This window comes from Apteryx rowi, unplaced genomic scaffold (genome assembly GCF_003343035.1).
Source record: "Apteryx rowi isolate R43461 unplaced genomic scaffold, aptRow1 scaffold_9, whole genome shotgun sequence".
NCBI lineage: Eukaryota > Metazoa > Chordata > Aves > Apterygiformes > Apterygidae > Apteryx > Apteryx rowi.
In genome coordinates, this window is record NW_020451204.1 from 2,214,544 (window position 1) to 2,233,558 (window position 19,015).

General features: G+C 46.7%; 1 protein-coding gene across 1 annotated transcript in view; it reads left to right on the plus strand.

Annotated features, from left to right (window-relative positions):
* Positions 1-19,015, plus strand: part of PLXNA4 (plexin A4) — a 438,326-nt gene that overhangs the window by 363,564 nt on the left and 55,747 nt on the right. The window contains exons 14-16 of the mRNA XM_026091208.1: positions 6,877-7,013; positions 9,109-9,276; positions 16,618-16,711. Of these exons, the coding sequence (XP_025946993.1) occupies positions 6,877-7,013; positions 9,109-9,276; positions 16,618-16,711 (399 nt within the window). The remainder of the gene's footprint in view (positions 1-6,876; positions 7,014-9,108; positions 9,277-16,617; positions 16,712-19,015) is intronic.

Sequence of the window (19,015 nt, forward strand, 5' to 3'; positions counted from 1 at the left end):
TCCAGTTACATACAGTCATGGTCCAAATTAGTACAGAAAATCCTCATTACTAGTTAATATTGTTTTACAGAAAAAAGGAAAAAAAAAAAAGAAAACCTTCCTAGTATCTCACCTTTTCTCTGGTGTGATGCTCACCCTGCCAGCATCCCTCCAGGCCCTGTGGTCAAAGGCGCCAATCTTCCTCCAGCAGACGGTCGGGTTGTCACTGTGAGTTGTCACCACCCTGAGGTCTTCACCAGGAGGAGYSTGATGTCCACRGTGGGGTTTCCTCCTCCCCAGYYGTGGGTCCACCTGGGGCTGKKTTYACCCCTCCTCTCCCCACCGCCGGCTCCCTTCTGCCCRGCCCCAGCTCCAGCGGGAGAGTTGCCCAGCGCCCAGCGCGGGTCACACCAGGGCTGTTGTTTGCCAGGCAGGGACTGCGCGGGGGCAGCCCTTGGCCCTGCGGRTGCTCCTGGCRCTGAGCTCRGGCCGGGTGGGCAGGAGGTCCTTGTCCACCAGACCCTGGTGACCACAGGGACAACCACAGTCAGCCCAGAGCAGCCTGAGACCCTGTGGTGATGAGTCAGGGCAAAGCCCATGGCCTTCTGCTAGTGATGGCAAAAAGTCAAGTTTACTGAGCCACAGGTAGTAACCATGGTGACAGCAGGTGTTTCTGGAACACTTTTTTGTTTCATTGGTGCTAAGTGGTCTTCCGGGTGTCCCAGGAACCAGTGCTGCACAGCAGGCTAGAGCACGAGGCACTAGTTAACCAGCCAGGCTGTGGGTGAGCTGTATTGCATGACTAAGGCTCAGGAACAGCGAGCTACAGGTCACTGGTTTGGATGCTCCATGGTGAGACAGCAGGTGCCAGCCAAGCCTGGACTTCTTTCAGCCTTGAAAGGGCAATTCCTGCACACATGAATGAAGATGGGATCTCATCCCAGTGCTCGTGCCCGCAAAGTTGGGCTCGGGACAGCAGATGTCTGCTCTGTCAGAGCTGTGGCTGCTGCAGCCCAGCAGCTCTTGGCTGATATCCCTCGGCTCAGCTCAGTTCTCTCTTGAGCCTCAGATACAGCCTCACACACAAGTCCAGGACATTCTTCTGAGCACACAGGTCTCCACAGGCTTGCAGCCAACAATGGTGGGATGTGAAGAGATCCAGAGCAGCAGGAATCTTGTGTGCTCCAGACCAGTTATGGTCCTGTTTTGCAAGTACTGCAGGTGCCCCCTTGTCACTCCTGGCTCCAGCCTACAGCTGCTATTTTTAGGGTAGCTCTGTTGAACAGTTCTTTATTAACCTTTTAGGCTGCAGCGGTAYTCCTCAGAGAGCAGCAGGTGCAAGCATGTCCATGTGCTAACAATGACATTTTTTTCAGCCGGAATGGCTTTGAGAGATGGAGCAGTGTCTCTCTGCAGGGATGGGGAGGGCCATGGGAAGGCCAGTGCTTTGCTCACAGCTGTTGCCCAAGCTGCTCCTGTTAGCTGCTTGCTCTTGCCTGAAAAATAATCATTTCAGTCTGTGGAGGGGTTTCTGGCCTTTGACTCTGATGTTGACTGCCTCCTCTCTGGAGGTCTCTGGCCAATCCAACGCATTTGATTACAYGGCGTAGGTGAACCTATGTTCGAGATGACTCTTCTCATGTCCTGTCTTGGGCCCAAAAAAGCCAGAGAGTTTCTTTCCCTATTCTCCACCGGGTCCAAGTCTAACAAGAAGTTACTTTAAGGCTCCACTGGAGGAGATTCTCAATGCACCAAGATCCTCTAAGTGCCAATACTCTTGTGTGTTTTACTTAGCTCCCTCCTGCAAGTGCACATCACCATGTGTCTGGCATCTGGGAAGGGTGTGGGGACTGAAGAGAGTGTTTAGCCATGTGAGAAATTTGGAGGTGAAGTCAAAAAGTCCCTAGGGCTCATGACTGATGGGATCACTTGCACACTTCCCCACGTTCCCCGCAGCAGGCCGTCCCACAGCAGCAAGGAGTTCCCCACGTCTCCAGCCCCAGACTTAGAAATCTCCAAATAAGCACAGTAAAAGAATCTTATTGTGAATGGCCACCCTTAGCAGGCTGTTGGGAGTCAGCTCTGTGTGCTAGCAGCACTCCAACAGCAGTCACATCATCTTTTTAGATGGCAGCTGGCAACTGGACTTGCTGCACGCTTTGTCTGAACATCAGTGTGCAAAGCAACCAGAGGGGCTCTGGGCCTGAGTTGGCACTCCACAACACTGGTGCAAGTTTGGCCTAAAAGACTGTAGACTTACCATAGTGAAAGCCTCATGGAAGAAGAGAGGAGAGCCCATTGCATGTTGCACCCTCAACTCCTTTTTTTGCTCCACTCCCCCACTTTCTGCCAGTGCTTCTTGTCCGGGAGATCTTATTCCTCTAAGAGCCCTTGCTGGGGACATGCAGGCATTGCCTGGGCCTTGATCAGTGCAGATCTGTGCAGGCTGGAGTTGAGAGGGTCCCTTTGTTCCCACCAAAAGTGCTCTACTCCTGCAAGGGAATGGGTCTTTTCTGAAATCATTCACATGACCAAGCATGTGGCAAGCCCAAACTTTATGGCAAAGGGTACTGGTAATGAATGCAAATATCTTGGATTCCCCCCTTGATCTACAGAGATTTCACTATTTTCTGTGTTTTCTGATGTCACTCAAATGCTACAGTAGTGGGGACATGGAAACAACCAGACAGATACCCCCCATCAGGCAGACAGAAGGCCTCTTTCCAGGACATTACACTTCAGCACATCACCTTTGCTGCTCTTGAAATTACTGTCCGATTTTGATCATCTGTGTCCATCTGTGACAGCTTTTCCCTCTGCTTGCTGGCTTTTTGGCTGCCAGTTATCCCATCCGTGCATAAGTGTGAAATCAACAGGGTTTTCTTCGCTGAATACCTCGATACCTTTGTGCTAGACAGAAGAAAAACAGACGCTTTCCAGACTGCCTGTCATATGCCCTCTCCTGTGTCCATCGCTTTCATAGCAGGAGTTGTGTTCATTGGCTCTGCTTAGCTTCCTTTGATGCTTCTGCCAGGAGGGTAGAGATGTTATACACACATCACAACATGCCTTGGCATCCCAGAACTGGGGTGGCAGCTTTAAGGGAAGGAAGATGCTTGGAAACCGGAGAAGGGCATCCCGTGAGAGTTACAAATGCCGCTTTCTGGCACATAGCAAGTCCTCTGAAAAAAAACGTGTTTCAAAAGGTTTGAAGCAAAACAGGGTCAAATCTGACCAATAGATTCAACCTCTGCCTCTCCAGCAAAAAGATGGAGGGCATTATTTTGAACTCAACAGAGTATTTCATTTCAGTGTTTTAAAAAAGAGATGGCCCAGTTTAGAAATGCTGGAGCAATTCTTCTCAACATTTCTAATTAGAATTTCTAAATTCAAAATGCTGTCATTTTGTTTTAAACTGTCATCTGTGATCAAAAATGCAAATGGCATTAAAGAAGTCAGTAAGCTAATGGAAACAAAGCATTTGTTTGCAGGCTGAAATGAAACTTAGGATGATCTAAATGAAAACCATTTCTTGTGGGTTTTTTTTTTCAATTTTTTATTTTGTTTCTGTGATTATTGCTGCTGTCTTTCAATCCAAAAAAAAAAAAATTACCTTCATTTGTCTGTTCAGATACTGAAGCAAGTGATCCTTTATTCTGGCTCTGGGTGAGAATATCATGGCTCAGTGCAGGTGTTGTAGGCTACTCTGATTATACTGCTTCTGGGACTGCTCCTAAATACCCCCAAAATGCCAGGAAAGCATTTTGACTAGGTCTCCTTTCCAAGCTGGGGATGAGAGAGGGGTGCAGACTGCCCCTCCTGCCCCACTGAACGTGTAGCAAGGAAACCAGGGTCACGAGCTGCATGCGAACCACATCTTGCTCTGACCGTGTCTCCAGGATGAACAAGGTGGGAACCACGGTCTTGTGATCAGGAAGCTGTGACCACCAGACATCTAACTTAAATCTTCCACCAGTTACGACTTGAGGTGCTGACTTCAGTGATGACTTCTGATGACATCCTAAGCAACTGTGGTCATACCTTGCCGAAGTCACAGCACCAAGATAGAGTGGCAGATTAGCATGAGCAGTTAGTATATTCAGTATTAATTTGACATAGGAATGTTAATATTTTAAAAGGTTTTAGGCATTTATGTTCCCTCCGGCTAACTGGTGATTTAAATGGTGAAGCTTTAGACAACCCTTTAACTTTTTAGGGGTATTGGTCTCTGATTTTAGTTTGAAAATTAGTGCAGCGCTTTGAAGATACGATGCAATCCTGTAACATTAAAAAAAGCTATTTTGAAAGCCAGCGCCTAGGCAGCTTTGTGTGCCAAGGCTTCACTGCTGACCGTTATGGACACTAAGTCCCTGCCTCCTACTCTTTTACATGCAGGGGTGTAATACTTCCTGCCAAGAGCAAGAAGAAAAGACAAAAGTGAGAAAGGACACTTAGTGCCAGGCAGTCCAGAGATTCACCTCAGACCTCCAAAAGTGCACCGTGACCTATCCTAGAGGTCAGTTTAGGTGAAGCTCTGATGGTAGCTTCTCTGAGGACAGCTTATGACAAGGACAGGCTGGAGGAAAGTAAAGGGCTGGGGAGCAGACAAAAGTAAACAAGTCCATGAAGGATGCAGAAGGTTTTCTGGCCTCTGCTTTCCTTCAGTGTCACCATCCACTTCAGCCTATTACAGATCTACTAGACCCCCTTTCATTTTCCATCACCTTTTGCAGCAAGGAAATGGTAAACAGACTGGAGGCTGAGTTTCAGTGCAAACATGCTGTGCAATATTTATGAAAGCCACTGTGAATAATTAATGGTTTATTGCAACTTCAAAACCTTAGCCACAAACCCTTTTGTAAGACTGGCATGAGATGCTGCAACGCTTTGCATGGGAACATTGCTAATGTACTTCTGATCTGTGAGAGTCCTCAAAAGGGCATGGTCATTTCAACTAAATCTAGGGAGAGGGGAGTCACCTATCACTGAGCACTGGGACAGGGATTTTGTGTGTTTAACTCAAATGTCCCTCTCTGGTACCTAAAGCAGTTGCCACCGCAGTGCTGTTGGGTAGGTTGTACGCACCAAGCTGGCAATTCTCAACACATTCCTGCACAGGTGGGAATTCACCTCCCAGGCAGCAACCATCACAGTCAGCAGTAATTTGCACTGGTATTGGTGGCCACAGATAAGTGATTAATGATGAGCTACCATCACAGCCTGAGGTAGTACTGCAAAAATAGAGGAACATGATATACTGAAGACCCATCCAGTCCGATGTCTTTTTTTCACAACAGTGGCTGTTAGTGGATATTCACAGAGAGGTGTAAGAAACACAGTACTTCTTTCCCTTATATGTTCTCCCAACCTTCATAAACTGATGGATGAGGGACTTCTTGAGGTGAAACTGTACCTGAACTGTCACGTCAGAAACAGGCAAGCAGAGGAAATGTCCAGCTCTGTCAGTAGATTTTTCTACCGGGCTGTAAGTCTGATTTTCATGTTCAGCTCTTTCTCCAAGCAGTAATTTCATTTTGAATGAAAGCAAAGTGGAAACATTGCTGCTGTTTTTCAAAATGATTAGCCAGAGGGGGACAGGGCGTGTGTGTGTGAAAGAGGGAGCCGTGATGTGTGTCAGGCGATTTTATAAACGTGGATTAATGGTCTCCAAAGCTCAATAAGACGACTGTGTGATGTACCTGCTCGTTCAGAGGAGCTGAGGAGAGCTTCAAGCATTTGTGTCATCATTCTTAAAGAGAGAGAGAGAAAAAAAAAAAAACCTTCATTTAAATGCATGTAGTGGCTTTTCACTTGGGACTGAGTGGAAAGTTTTTCTATTAAAATGCAAATGAAAGAATAAACTGTAACTCCAAATTTCTCTCTGAAAATGGATGTCTCCTCTCTGCATTGTGGTACCAGGGTGATCTATGCCTTCAGACTGCGAGTATTTTATTCTTGATTTGGGGAAGAAGGGAGGAGAAGGGGGTAAGAGAAGGAGGTTTGGGATTTTGAGTCCCGGAAGGAATTGTGTTCCTTTTTGTTATATTAACCCATCACTGTGATATGTTTGGAAGAGGAGCTCGGAAAGTCATCGGGAGTAGAACAAAATGCTCACCTGGACAGCACCCTTCTTGTAGCTGCAGTATTTCGGCATACGCCTTTGCATGAGCACGGCTGTGCTATATCAGTGCAGGATGCGCACACAGTAGGAGACAGCCTCAGCATCCAAGTCTGACAAGAGACAGGACAGCAAGTGAGGTCAAAACAGCGAGAGGTTTGGGGCCATGTGGCAGCCTTAGCAGACAAAGCACAACTTTGGATGCTCTGCTGCACCACAGCTCTCCTCCTTCCCAGGGAAAAATGCCCATGGCCACAGAAAGCATTTTTAAACTGCTCTCCAGAATGGTACAGCAGGTTCTGTTCCCTTGCCACATAAATAGAGTTTAGAGCGGTCTTTCCGAGAACCAATTGTTTTCACTTCTTGTAAGCTCYGCAGTTTTCCCCGGAGGCGGAGAGCCCCTGTTTAGATCCAGTCAACCCGTTCAAGACCGGGGTTATCTTGCAGAGGTGGTGTTTCATTATAGAAAAACATGCCTGAGCTGATTCAAATGGGCAGTGGAGATGGGAAACGTTTGCCTGCAGCTTCTCCAGGCATGGAAACGGCTTTGAAAACACAGAATATTTCTGAGCAGATACAAGGACAGTTCTGATATTGCAGCGAGGCAAGATGAGACACTAGGCTTTTSTTTTAGTGGGAAGATATGGGCATCTCCCAAAGTCCAGCTAAAACCTGATTAACACTCTGGGGGTGCCTACGTCTCTCCAGCATTAAAAAGAGAGAGGCAAAGTAACTCCACTGCTCCGCTGTGTTTTCAACATGACCCTTTGCCTCCACAGACTCTGACACTCTCAGATCTCAAGCCGAAGCGGGGCCCGGTGTCGGGGGGCACTCAGGTGACGATTACAGGCAACAACCTCAATGCAGGCAGCAATGTCATCGTGACGTTTGGGCGACAACCCTGCCTCTTCTACAGGTACATACAATTCCTTCCTACTGCGTATGCCTGAGTCTGTAAGATGTGAACAGAGAGAGAGAGAGACACCTTTAATGGCCATGTTTGCACACGTTTTAAAAAAGCAAAAAAAAAAAAAAAAAAAAAAAAAAAAAAAAAAAAAGGCAAAAAAAAAGACTTTGTCCACTGGCCTCTGACCACATTGCCTGGCCTCTGTGAGATTTGATCCTGGTGCTGGGCTAAGCAGGCAGCTACAAAGTGGTGAAAGCAGTCCAGAGGGGGATTTATTTGTTTCCTCACAGCTCTGGTAGGACATGACTTCTCTTCACAAAGCTGCTCTGCTTTCTGGCAGTCAYCATTCCCAAGTCCACTGTAACTACTGTAGGCTTTGCGGACGAGGAYGAAGGTCCACCGGTTGCATGTTGTGGGGGTAGTACCAATGCACCAGGGAGGGAATAGAAACCTAAAGACAGGACTGAACTTCTCTTAACAGCAATTATAGTCAAGAGACCTCTTCTGCAGCCAGGGCCCCTTTCCTCCAAACACCTCTCTTGCCTGTGGTTATGTCTGTTTTGCAGCAAGACTTTTGCATTCTGCCCCATACTCCATTAGAGCAACCTAACTGTGCGTGTGTTGGGGTGGGAGGATAGGATTTATTTCATTGTTTTGATTAGTATTTGATGTACTTTTTCCATAGTCCCTTGCTAAATTTCACTGCAATTCTCCACGGTCCCATGCTTAGCAACTTGTTTTGGGAGTGCATAGTTGAAAAGATTCATTTTCATGTCCCCGCTTTAGATGAGAGAAGAAAGAAAATCTGACAACATTGGTTCTAAGTATTAAAACACCTCCCTTTTATCCCAAAATAGTCCTGTAGTGCTGAGAAATGGATGACTTGCAGCATTACAGCACCGGGTTGGCTCTTGTTCAATGGCAGTTCAGAGAGGCTTAATGTCAGTGTTACCTGCTGATGTTCCCTGATCCCTGTGAGAATCTGCCTGAGTCCAGTTCCCAGGGGCTCCTGCAGCTCAAAACACTCCAGTGTAATGCATTTYGCTGCCAGTATTGGTGGGGGCTAGGGATGAAGTTGGCACACTCCTTGTAGCCTGCCCTTGGCAAAAGAAGTACCCATTCACAGGGGACCTGGGACCACTATCTTGGGGAAATGCACTTCCCTCTCCAGGCTGTGGGGATCCTGTTTAGCTGCCTGTCATGTAGTGTCATTCATCTTCTATAATTCAAGAAGGTGAAACCACAGCCTGTGATTTAAAATACAGGTGGGAATGACAGCTGCTTTGGGTTGCTTACAGAGCAGATCGGGGAATTTTTCAGATGGTGCTGAGCCCAGTCTTTCAGGAGAATGGGAAGAGAACCTGGAGAGTACTGTCACTGGAGGTCAAGTGCTGCAAGGGAAGGGTGGACCCTGTTTTATCCTTTCTGGGTATATAAGATAAGACCGTGCCGTCAATCACAGGGCTGGGAAGGCTGAGGGTGTTCAGGGCCTCAATTCTTGGGTCTTTAGGGAAGGCAAGGTCTACTGCAAAATTCAGACTAGTTTTGAGCCCTGCCCAAAAGAAAAAGTTAGATGCAAAATCCTCCTTAAGTATTATCATGTAATACTTCCCACCATATTAGCACCTCCCATGCAAAGATGCCAGGCACATTGCAAACTGCAGTTAAACAAGGCTTACAGTCCTACTGCAAAGTAAGCTTTATTAACCCAGACTGGAAAGCTCAGGAACAAACACCCCTTTTTATGAGCTGCTGCTACATATGCCTGCAGGCAAGAAGGAAACATCCATCATGTATTTAATCATGCAGAAACATTTCTGGAGAGAGATCTGTTTTGGACTTCCCTTGGGATTCAGTTTATATTTTGAGACCTGAGTAATGGTAGCCCTTGTGGTATTATTTAAACTAGTGCAAAGACACATGGCACTTCCTCAGATGAATGTGTCACACTATTTTCTGCATATTCCCACAGCATTGAGTTTCACCACTTAAGAAAGCATAGGTTAAGGTCACAGGACACAAGAGTAGGCAGCAGGACTCATTTTGGCATCACTGTATTTCTGCAGGCAGAGCCTGGTTTATTTTTACTTGCTTCCACTCACAGGAGGTCCACCAAGCACATTATCTGTAACACCACCGCTTCAGATGAAGGCTTTGAGAAGGTGAAGGTGTCTGTGAGAGTGGACAAGGCCAAGATCCATCAGGAGCTGCAGTACGAATATGTGGAGGATCCGACCATCCTGAGGATCGAGCCTGAATGGAGCATCTTCAGGTAAGCATCCTGTGGACATCCCCACCAACTCCCCTTACTTTCTCACGCAGCACTGGTGTGCTCTTGCTGGGCCTCAGTACAGCAAAGTGCCTTCCAGTCGTTGTGTTCACTGAGAAATAGGTTTATGCTGAACTACTTCCCATAGCCCAAGAGCCATGAGATTTGATGGACTGGCCTAGTGGTAGGACCTGAAGCACCAGCACTGTGCTGTGCATTCACTGTAACACCTCAGTTGCTCAGTGTGCGTCTGTGGCTTTGTGTATCCTCAGGACGAAATTTCCACAGAGTCTGGTGAAGGATGGGCAGGACCTCGGTCTTTTCTCTGAAGGAACTCTGTCTAGTCCAAGGCTAAATGAACCTGCACCCTGGCTTCACTAGTGGAGCACAGTTTCCTGACTTACAGCAGTAAAATTCAGCTGCAAATGCTCACTTGAAGCCTGCCTTGGGCACAGCGTGCTGGCTGCTGTAATTACAAGGGCAGGTGGAGCAGGTCTCTGACCTGATGTTGAAGCTTTCTCCCTCTTTACTGCAGTCCAGGATTTATCTTCAGCACCAGGATGCTCCCTGTCTGCGTGCTATTGCCATCCATTGGGCATGGTTAAATCAAGCAGTTGTACCCCTGAAAGCTGCAACTCCTCGTGTTTCTGGTCATGACTGTGTTTCTGGCCCCATTGGGCTGTGTCCACAGCCTCCTGTGGCAGCAATATTGGTCAAATATCCATTGGTCTCTTAGACCCAAGTGTAAATGGCATGACGCTACTTAGGGAAGTGACTGTCCCTTGGGTTTGAAAACAGCAACTCCCACTTTTCCCCCAGCCTTCATGTGCTTGATGGCTTAGCATTAAGTACCATTTGTCTGGCTGTAATGCCTGGAAGCCCCAGGATCATCTTCTGAGGCAGAAGCACAAAGGGAGCCCTGGTCCCTGCCCCATCAAAGGGCCTTCCTCCTTGTTAGGCCTCCCTTTTTCTCTTTGCTCCATTGATGCCGCTTTGGTGAGTTCAGAGGTTTCACATGAAGGTGTCTGAGAGGAGCATTTGCCCTGGATGTGGAAGACATCAAAGCAWTACCCAAATGCCCTCAAAAGCCTACAGAAATGGCTGTCTGAAGAGAGAGATTGGTTATTAAATACAGCGGCATTTCTTTGAAAAGATACAAAATAAGAAATCTTAGTTTCCTTCTTTCAGCCACTACAGTTCTCTGCTCCCCTGTCAAACTGGACTGATTGGAGTATCTGGGGATTAGGAGCAGGGCTAGTAAATCCCCCTGGTTCAGCTCCCTTCCAGAAGATGTTTTCACAAATCAATTAGTGGCTTTAATTACTGTGGGGGAATTTACCGATTTAGCCGGATTGAATCTTTACACATTGGGCTTGAAGCTTTAGCTCCCGGATTTTCCTTTTGGGGGTTTTATTTTCGGTCAGAGTTCAGATTATCAGTGAAATAAGAAATCGCTTTACTCTCTTCCTTATTAAAGTGAGTCTAGTGCTGGTTAAAAGGTGTGAGATTGACAGCACTGGAGAGTGAATTCCCCTATTATCCACAGGAAAGTTGCAGCATGGGGGCCTTCCTCCGCACTGCTTCAGGCCTGGCTAGTAGGTGAGAGGAGATGTTCTCCAGAGCCTTGGTATCTCTGCTGGAGCTGCCAGCCAGAAAGACGGAGACACCAGCAGCGGTGGTGGAGCTGGTGAGGGGGAGGCTGGCTGGGAGTGAGCTGTGATTCTCTTCATGTTTAATTAACAGCTATGAAGTAGCACCAGCTCCTGGCCCTGCAACGCTTGGTAATAACTGCTGGTGAAGCCGGTTCCTGTGACCACGGTGGTTGCTGCAGCCTGCCTCCCCTGCCACATCGCCCCAGGGTGTGGGTCATTCCCTGTGACAGCCAGACTGGCATTTTTGTCTCAGACCTGTCCTGGAGTGAGTGTGCTGGGGCTTGTCCTTGCCCTCCTAGGACCATAGCTCTCCTCATAGACCTCCTGAGGTGGCTGGTGGTTACAGCCTGTGGCTGCAAGAGTGAGCAGCATTGCAAAAGATGCTTGAGGTGCCTTGGCAGAGCTTCATCCAGCCTGGGGGTGCAGAGGTTTAATGCCCCATTGCTTACTGCCTTGAATCTCCYATCACCCCTCCTGTCATAAGGGAAGTTAAGAAGAGGTGCTTGTTTAGTGGGTGCCAGTTTACRTGCAGGATGTGTAGCTGCTTGCATGGATGACTGGGACTCTATCTGTCTCATCATTCAGGTGGAACCTCCATCCCCTGCTCACTTAGGTGTCTCTGAAATCAGAAAGCATCCACTCGAGCAGCAGCAGGTGTCGAATTTCAGCCAGATCTACTCACCTCATCTCTGCTTTCTTACCCTTTCTTCTGCATTTTTGAATCACTCCAAGAGGTCGGGTGATAATCTTGGAGAAGGGTGCAGAGAGATAAGATGCTATATCCAGGATTACTGCTGTGATTCAAGGTGTCCGGGACCGTTTTATGCAGTGTAACTGCTAACCTGTGGATCTCCATGCTGTAGATTGTAATTGAGACAAGCATGAGAGTAAGGCCTTCAGAAAGAGCTGGATGAATGTGCAGCAAAGTCAGATCCTGAGAATCAAACAAAAAATAACTTAGTSAAGTTACATGGATCACGAAGTAAACTACGGAGGCTCTTCCTCACTATATTTGTTATGCAGTATGATTCATTACAGCAAATCCACTGTGCTTTTCTGATTCATCACTCCTGACTGTGGGGCTAAGCTGTTTTGAGGGACAGATGATTGCTACTAAACCAGCTTTGCAAAATTAGTGAATGAATACACCCAGTCTGTCTTAAAACCCTCTCAGGCACCATTTTCCAAGACAATAAATGAAAGATTGTTGCTAATTTACTCACATAGCCAAAAAAAATGAGTCACACTGGGCTGGCAGGTAGCTAGAATTTTACAAGGCTCTGTTAATACATTTGATCTGTGTTTGATTTGAGTTACGTCTAGCAATTATCTGAATCTGCAGAGGGAAACTCATGCTCAGAGATTTCTGGACAATGAGAAGTTAAATTAAGAAAGTTCCTAGTCTTGGCACCTTTATTATTCCCATTTCCCGTAGGTGAGTTGTTCCAGTAACTCACTGTCTAAGCTGTGAGTGAGAGTGGAGACAGGCAGGCCAGAGACGTGAGAGGTAAGAAGGACCAGAAGCAATCGTTAAGGCTGTGTGTTATCATACTCTTTGCCACCCGTTGTCTCTGTCCCACCATTTCTCAGGAATGGAGATAAATGTAGTGAGGTCCTGATGCTGTTTCCCCTTACCTAGTAGTGAGGTCTCACTGCAAGCCATCAGCCAAGGGAGAGTTSCTGGGAGAGTCCCACACAGCACTGGGGCTGCTGCTCACTCCTGCAGTCAAGGGGAAATTCCCTGAGCAGACCATGCTGTGATTTATGGCCAAGCAAAAGGGTCAGAGATGCAGGGAAAAAAAAGAAAAAGTGCAGAAGCTTGGAAACAAGTAGAYGGTATCAGGATCCCGGTCTGCTGGGAAGGGACAGCAGAAGGATATGGGAAGGCCAGCATGATGGCAAACACCAGGGCATGARTGAGAGGGGAGGAAGGGGGATGCTGCTGCAATCATGCAGACATAACCTGGGAAGAGGAGCCACAACCCCGGCGCAGAATCCTACTGCTAATGCTCGAGGATGCATTTCACTGGGTAGCCGTGTCCCTCCCTGCTCTGATCCGACAGGGCCAAGAAGTGGCTGGGACTGGTCATTCACCCACAGTCAAAGAAGTCAACGGCTGTCGGTTTGCACAGGAAGGCAAGTGGCAGTTGGATCTGCTGGCAAGACAGGGTAGATTTTGTGGTGAGTTCAGCAAATACAACTGTCGGGTTTTTTTTTTGAAGAGAGAAGGCCCCTCTCTAATCCAGTGCTGTAGCCACACTTAAAAACTGTGGTCTGAACCTACAAGCTCAATTTCCAAGCCAAATAATACAGTATTTTTAACACATGGTTTAAAACTGTCTGCACAGTGGTGATTAATTAAAAGGATTTCTATATATATAGACACATATACAAATATACACACACACACACACACACACTCACATATATATATCCATATATACACACATTTGGTACGTCTGGAACATGTAAAACTCTCAGTTGAGTAAAAATACAAGCTTCTAACTTGAATCAGCACAGATTCATAATAATTAATGCCTACAGCCAAAAATCCAGAAGAATGAGGATAATGGAAAAAGAAAGGCTTAGTTTATGCACTTTTCTAGTTCCTGGAAAGCAAACTCTCCCTGGGTGATGTCAGGAATAGTTAATGTGAAGACGAATTTTTGGGAGAGGGCATTTCTGCTATAAGGCAGGGAGTGGGAACCCTCTTATAAATGGGTGTGTGACCTCAGAAGAGATCCCCTGAGGGTTCGAGAAAGCTCAGCCACCCAAGTGGACCTCATGGAAATGGAAGACATGCATTTGCTCTGTAAAATTTCCCACTGGAAATTTCCCAACACAGCTGATGATTTCAGAGAGCAAGAACTTAAAATACTGCAAAACTCAAGGCCAAATGTGGTCTTAACCATCGGTCAGACTGCATAGGTGTTGACTGAATGAAAGACCATAAGGAACCTCTTAGAGAAGTGTCTCAGGAGCACCTGCAGAAAGATGTGGTGTGACTGTGCTTGTTGGTAGAGCTACTGGCTCTACCATTAGCTGCTGAGAAAGATTTTGTTTTTTTTTTGCCAGGCTATGATTAAGTCCTTGTTGTGCTGGTATTTTTCATAAAAAGTATCTCCTTGACTTGGGAAGGTGACAAGGACTTTTTATTGCAATAGCGGAACCCTCCTCACACACACCCTCCTGCACCTTACTCCTCAGATGACTTCAAATTTCCAGTCTTCTTGGTCAWAGAGACTGTGTCTAAACTAGTAAATAAGTAGTCCAGGGCTATTCTTTGGTCCTGAAGCCAGCTAGAATGCACAACTCCCAACCATACTGCCAAATGAGCTTTCAGGCTTCAAAGGCAACTTAGCCTCAGCCATCCTGCTTACTGGGAGTGGTCAGTGACCCATGCTATTCCTCCAACCAYGACCAGGCATTGCTGGGAGGGTGCTAAGGTAGTCGAAACCAAGCCAGGGTACTGCTAATGTTTTAATAGTATGGATGGCCACCAGCCAGTATCTGAGCTGGTGCCCTGGCCTTCTTTGGTTCATCAGGGTGGTTGTAGTCAGAGGGGCTGGAGCACAGTCTGACCTAGTTGCAGCCAGCCCACCGAAACTTGATAGCTGTACTRCTGAGAGATGTGTATTTGCGTTCATATCCTACCTGTCCCAGCTGATTAATAATGGAAGATGCATGAGAGACATGGAAAACAAAGGTCAGAACTAGGGGAGAGCTGTTGGCCAACACAGGCTTCTTCCTTACAGTGTATTATTCTCCAGCGTTTTTCTCTATTCTCATTTATAATGCACATGTTTTACACTGGATGTTTGTGGAGTTTTGCCTGGAGGCAGGAAAGGGATGCTGGGCTTTCTTTTCCCAATCTCACATAAATCAAATGATTTCTGCACAGCCTCCCCTCCCGTTCTCTGCAAAGAACTCCAAGAAATAAATTGCAGCCTGGATAGTTTGCAAGAGGAGTTACACAGGCAGATGCTGAAACCAATGAGAACATTCCTCACCCTGGGAAACCTTCAGCTCTGCAGCAGAGATAGCGCTGTCCATTGATGAGTTTTCTCTCACCCTGGCCTGGCCGTATGAGGCCTGACACCTGAGGCCTTTGCTTGCTCAGATAATCTCCCCCCACTCTGCTTCCCCCTTCAGCCAGCCCTTGCAGCACATCGCCCCAGCCACTGGAAGCTGCATACTGCAGGGGGAGAGGGATTTTCCCTGGCAGGGAAATGCTGTTCCAATTTGGGATAGCCAAACCTGCCAACGGTGARCCTTTGGTCTGGGTTAAATAGACTAGAGAGAAGGAGTGGAAGCTACTGCTCAATGTTCCTGCCTGTTACGATGCTCTTTTTATATACTGCTCTCTTTAATTGCACCCTGAGACAACCCACACATCAGCTCCTGCGGAGGCCTGGGAACATTCCTGTGCAGGTTTCCTTCCTCCCGCTCCTCTGTGCCCCAGAGTCCCACAAGCAGCAGTGCTGATTGCAACCGGAAGAGGCAAGTGAAAGGAAAGAAGGGTGTTTCTGAAAGCTGTTTCCTTTTGGTGACACTGATTGCAGGGAGTGAGAAGGGCTCTGTCGACATCTCCGCTTCTTACGCTGGGCTGAGATGGATCTTATAAAAGCAAGAGGGTTTACCAAATGCAGTGTTGTGGTGTATACGAATCAACTTTCTCAGGAAATTAGGCTTTGTCCGAACAAAGGGACACAGTGACTAGAAATCTCTATTCTGTCGAATCTTGGAACTAACACACATTGCAAAGCTTATGTGCCTGAGTCACCAAATGGAAACCAAGCAAAYGCATTGTTCATAGCAAGTCTGAAGACTCTGACTCTGTTTCTTCTAGATGCTGTAGGACCTGTTTCCCCAGATCTCTCCAACCAGCAGCACTGAAGTGGGTTCACTGAGACAACATTTCCCCACTCAGAATGATGCTTTCTATAGCAGGTTTAATATGCCAGAAGGGATGAGAGGCTCCAACTGAGATATTCTGTATCCCCAAGAGAGGATATCTGAGGGTTTTKGGGGCTCACTTAGTTAGGTGATATAAGGGATATAGTCAATGGTCTAAAGACCTTCTATTATATTTCTGGCTCTTCTAATTACCAAAGCCTGCAATTTCTTGAGTCCAGACAAAGAAGAACACCCAGATGCTGCTTGATGTGACAGTTTTAGCAAAAAATCATGTTTGCTTTATTCTCCTTTTATGCATGAAGGGTTTTTTTTTTTTTCTTTTCCTTCCTAGGGAGCTGTGAGATGTAGTCAGACCCTCTGTAATTAACTTTGAGGGAAAAAAAAAGTGTAAGTAGGAGGAAAGGCAGGAGGACAGGGAAATTTCAACTGTTTCCCATAGATTAGAAATGACAGAAGAGTATTCCCTTTCAAAAGAGGTACCCATCCCATCCATACAGTGAACAGTATCTCATATCCAAGGCATTCAGCAGAAATGACAGCAGAATGCATGGGAGTTTGCACCTAAAAATGCCTCAGTGATTTTCTTTTTTTCTGTAACTGATAAGTGATAAAAAATATATCACAAGGGCAGAAGTGTAGGAGTCTCTGTCTGTGTGACCAAGGAGCCTGCCTAGAGCTGCCTGTCCATGGTAATGTTCATAGATCACCCACTGCTGGTGCACTAAGTCCTAGTATCTGTTAGCTGGGTTCATGTTCTTCCTTTCTTCTTTTGTAGTGGCAACACACCCATTGCAGTGTGGGGAACTCACCTAGACCTGATCCAAAACCCTCAGATCCGAGCAAAGCATGGTGGGAAAGAACACATCAACGTGAGTATTTCTAGGATCGCGAGGAAGAATGTGCCCAAGAAAGTGAGAGGGGCTGGCTGACAGCTCCAGAGGTTGAAATCCTCTATTTTGTCTAGAAAAGAGAGTACATCTTGCTTTCAGAAAGATTACCCCACCCTCTCCCTGCAAAAGAGCAGTGGACCAAGGAAGGAATGAAGAGCATCAGTAACTGTTGAACAGCTTCACATGGAGCCATAAGTGAGTTTAGGAGACTCAGGAGCACACAGCATGTCCTGGACCCCACAGTAGGTTGGAGGATGGGGCCGTGTAACAGCACCTGAAAGGATGTTGGCTGTGTATGGACACCTCTTAGGAGCAAATGTGAAAGAGCATCCCAAGGAGGACAGGCTCCCAGAAGTAAAAAGTACACAGAGACTACTGTGGGGGGGGTGGGGAAGGAAAGTCCATGACAAGGTGGAGTTGTGTGTTCTGAAGACTTTCCTTAATCARCAGACTTTGTTATTACAGCCAGGCTTAATGCAGATCTGGTCTGCATTAAGTGGACCAGAGAGAAGGAGTAGAAGCTACTGCTCAAAGCTCCTGCCTGTTACAATGCTCTTTTTATATACTGCTCTCTTTAATTACATCCTGGGACAGCAATGTGGTTCGTTCCTCTTGGCTTGTGTTTCAGAAAACCAGAAGGCAGTGAAGATGCTGGCTCTTACATATCCTTTCTTGCATGTGTTTCTGCTGGTTCCTGCGGTTGCACTCTGCAGCAGTGAGTCCTGATTGTATCAGACTCCCTACCTCTGCCATGAAGATTTCTAAGCACAGAAGGTTTTTGAGCTGGCCCGAGCAGCRCTGCTCCAGTTCAGCTCATCATAAAAGCTTTGAGGGCTGATGAAGGAAGGGCTGCCTAGCTTATTGCAGTGACCAGCTGAGCAGTGCGGAGAGGGATGGCAGATGGAGGCTGAGAAAAGCCCCTTAGTTCCTGATCAATTAGAGATGTTTGTTATTGGAAGGGGTCTCAGGAAGTGCAGRCTAATTTCTTCATCACCCTTTTTTAAGCAAGCAGATTTCTGGTAGTAACAGCGTTGCTGGCACTTGGCAGGGACCTGTAGGAAGAAGAAAGACAGAATTTTCTTGTTGTTGCTCTGCCTTTTTAGCCCTGTCAGTGAAAGACCACCAGCTCCTCTGCAACTCTCAGGTTGTAAAATTAATCCCTGGTCTTCTCTAGCACTCTTCACAGAGGATCTCAAAGCACTCCACAGACAGACATTACCTAAAATAGCCCACTATCACATGAACAATAGTGAATCTGTGGTACATCCAAAAAGAGAATGAAGGAATATTGGGTAGATTTATTTATAGTCTGTAGTTTGCAGATTAAGAGACCTAAGTTTAGGTGTCTCCATACCTATATCTYATCCCAGTTTTGCCATGAACTATCTGCCTTCCATAAAGCCAAATCCAATTAACTTTGATCACCTTTCATACCCCACCAATTCAAGGAAATACCTTTTGAGGCTGGTTTCTGGGTCTTTCATGGTTTGGCCTGTGATATGCCAAGCATTTGAGACTGGACTGCAGGAATAGAGCAAGCAATYCCAGTGTCAWTCCTGACTGGAAATCCTCCTGYCCCTCATGAACTCTGGAACAATGCTGGGGCAGCTGGTTATGTATGTATGTATGYACGTATGTATTGGRAAYGTGTTGTATTTCCAAGTACAGCACTGCAAAACACTTTTCTAGATGCTTTGCAGGATTAGAAGTCTGCACAACATCATCTTATTCTGCCCGCAGACTCCAGCTCTTGCCTGACATAGTGGTCTCAAACAATCATGCCATTGTGCAGCTCATGAAGCCTGTTCTAATCTCACACATGCCCATGGAGAACTGCCCACCAGTTTTACATGTGGAAATACACAGACCCAGTTCCTGGACATAAAGCAGACATGGGCTGCTCTCTATGGCCGAGTGGGTTTGTACTGGTGAACCTCAATGTCTTTGCACCCGGTCATGTCCTAACCTAGTAGATGAGCAACTGAGTGAACTGGTGCTTTTCTGGTGCTCTTTACTTAGTAAAAGTTATTGCAACAAAYAACAATGAACTTAATATACAACATGAATTCGGCTTGGTCCAAGTCACTTCTCTCTCTAYTGAGTTGAGCTGAAGCAATATTAGCACTTGAGCTGTGCTAGCTGTGATGCTGAGTGTGCTCTCAACACTGGAGATACCAGTGACCTTTGGAGAAGATTCTCGCATCAAGCACAGCTGGGACAAGGGTGTTGTTTCCCCATAGAGCTGAGTGGTTTCAGGTGAGACCAGGATGCATTGTGCTAACT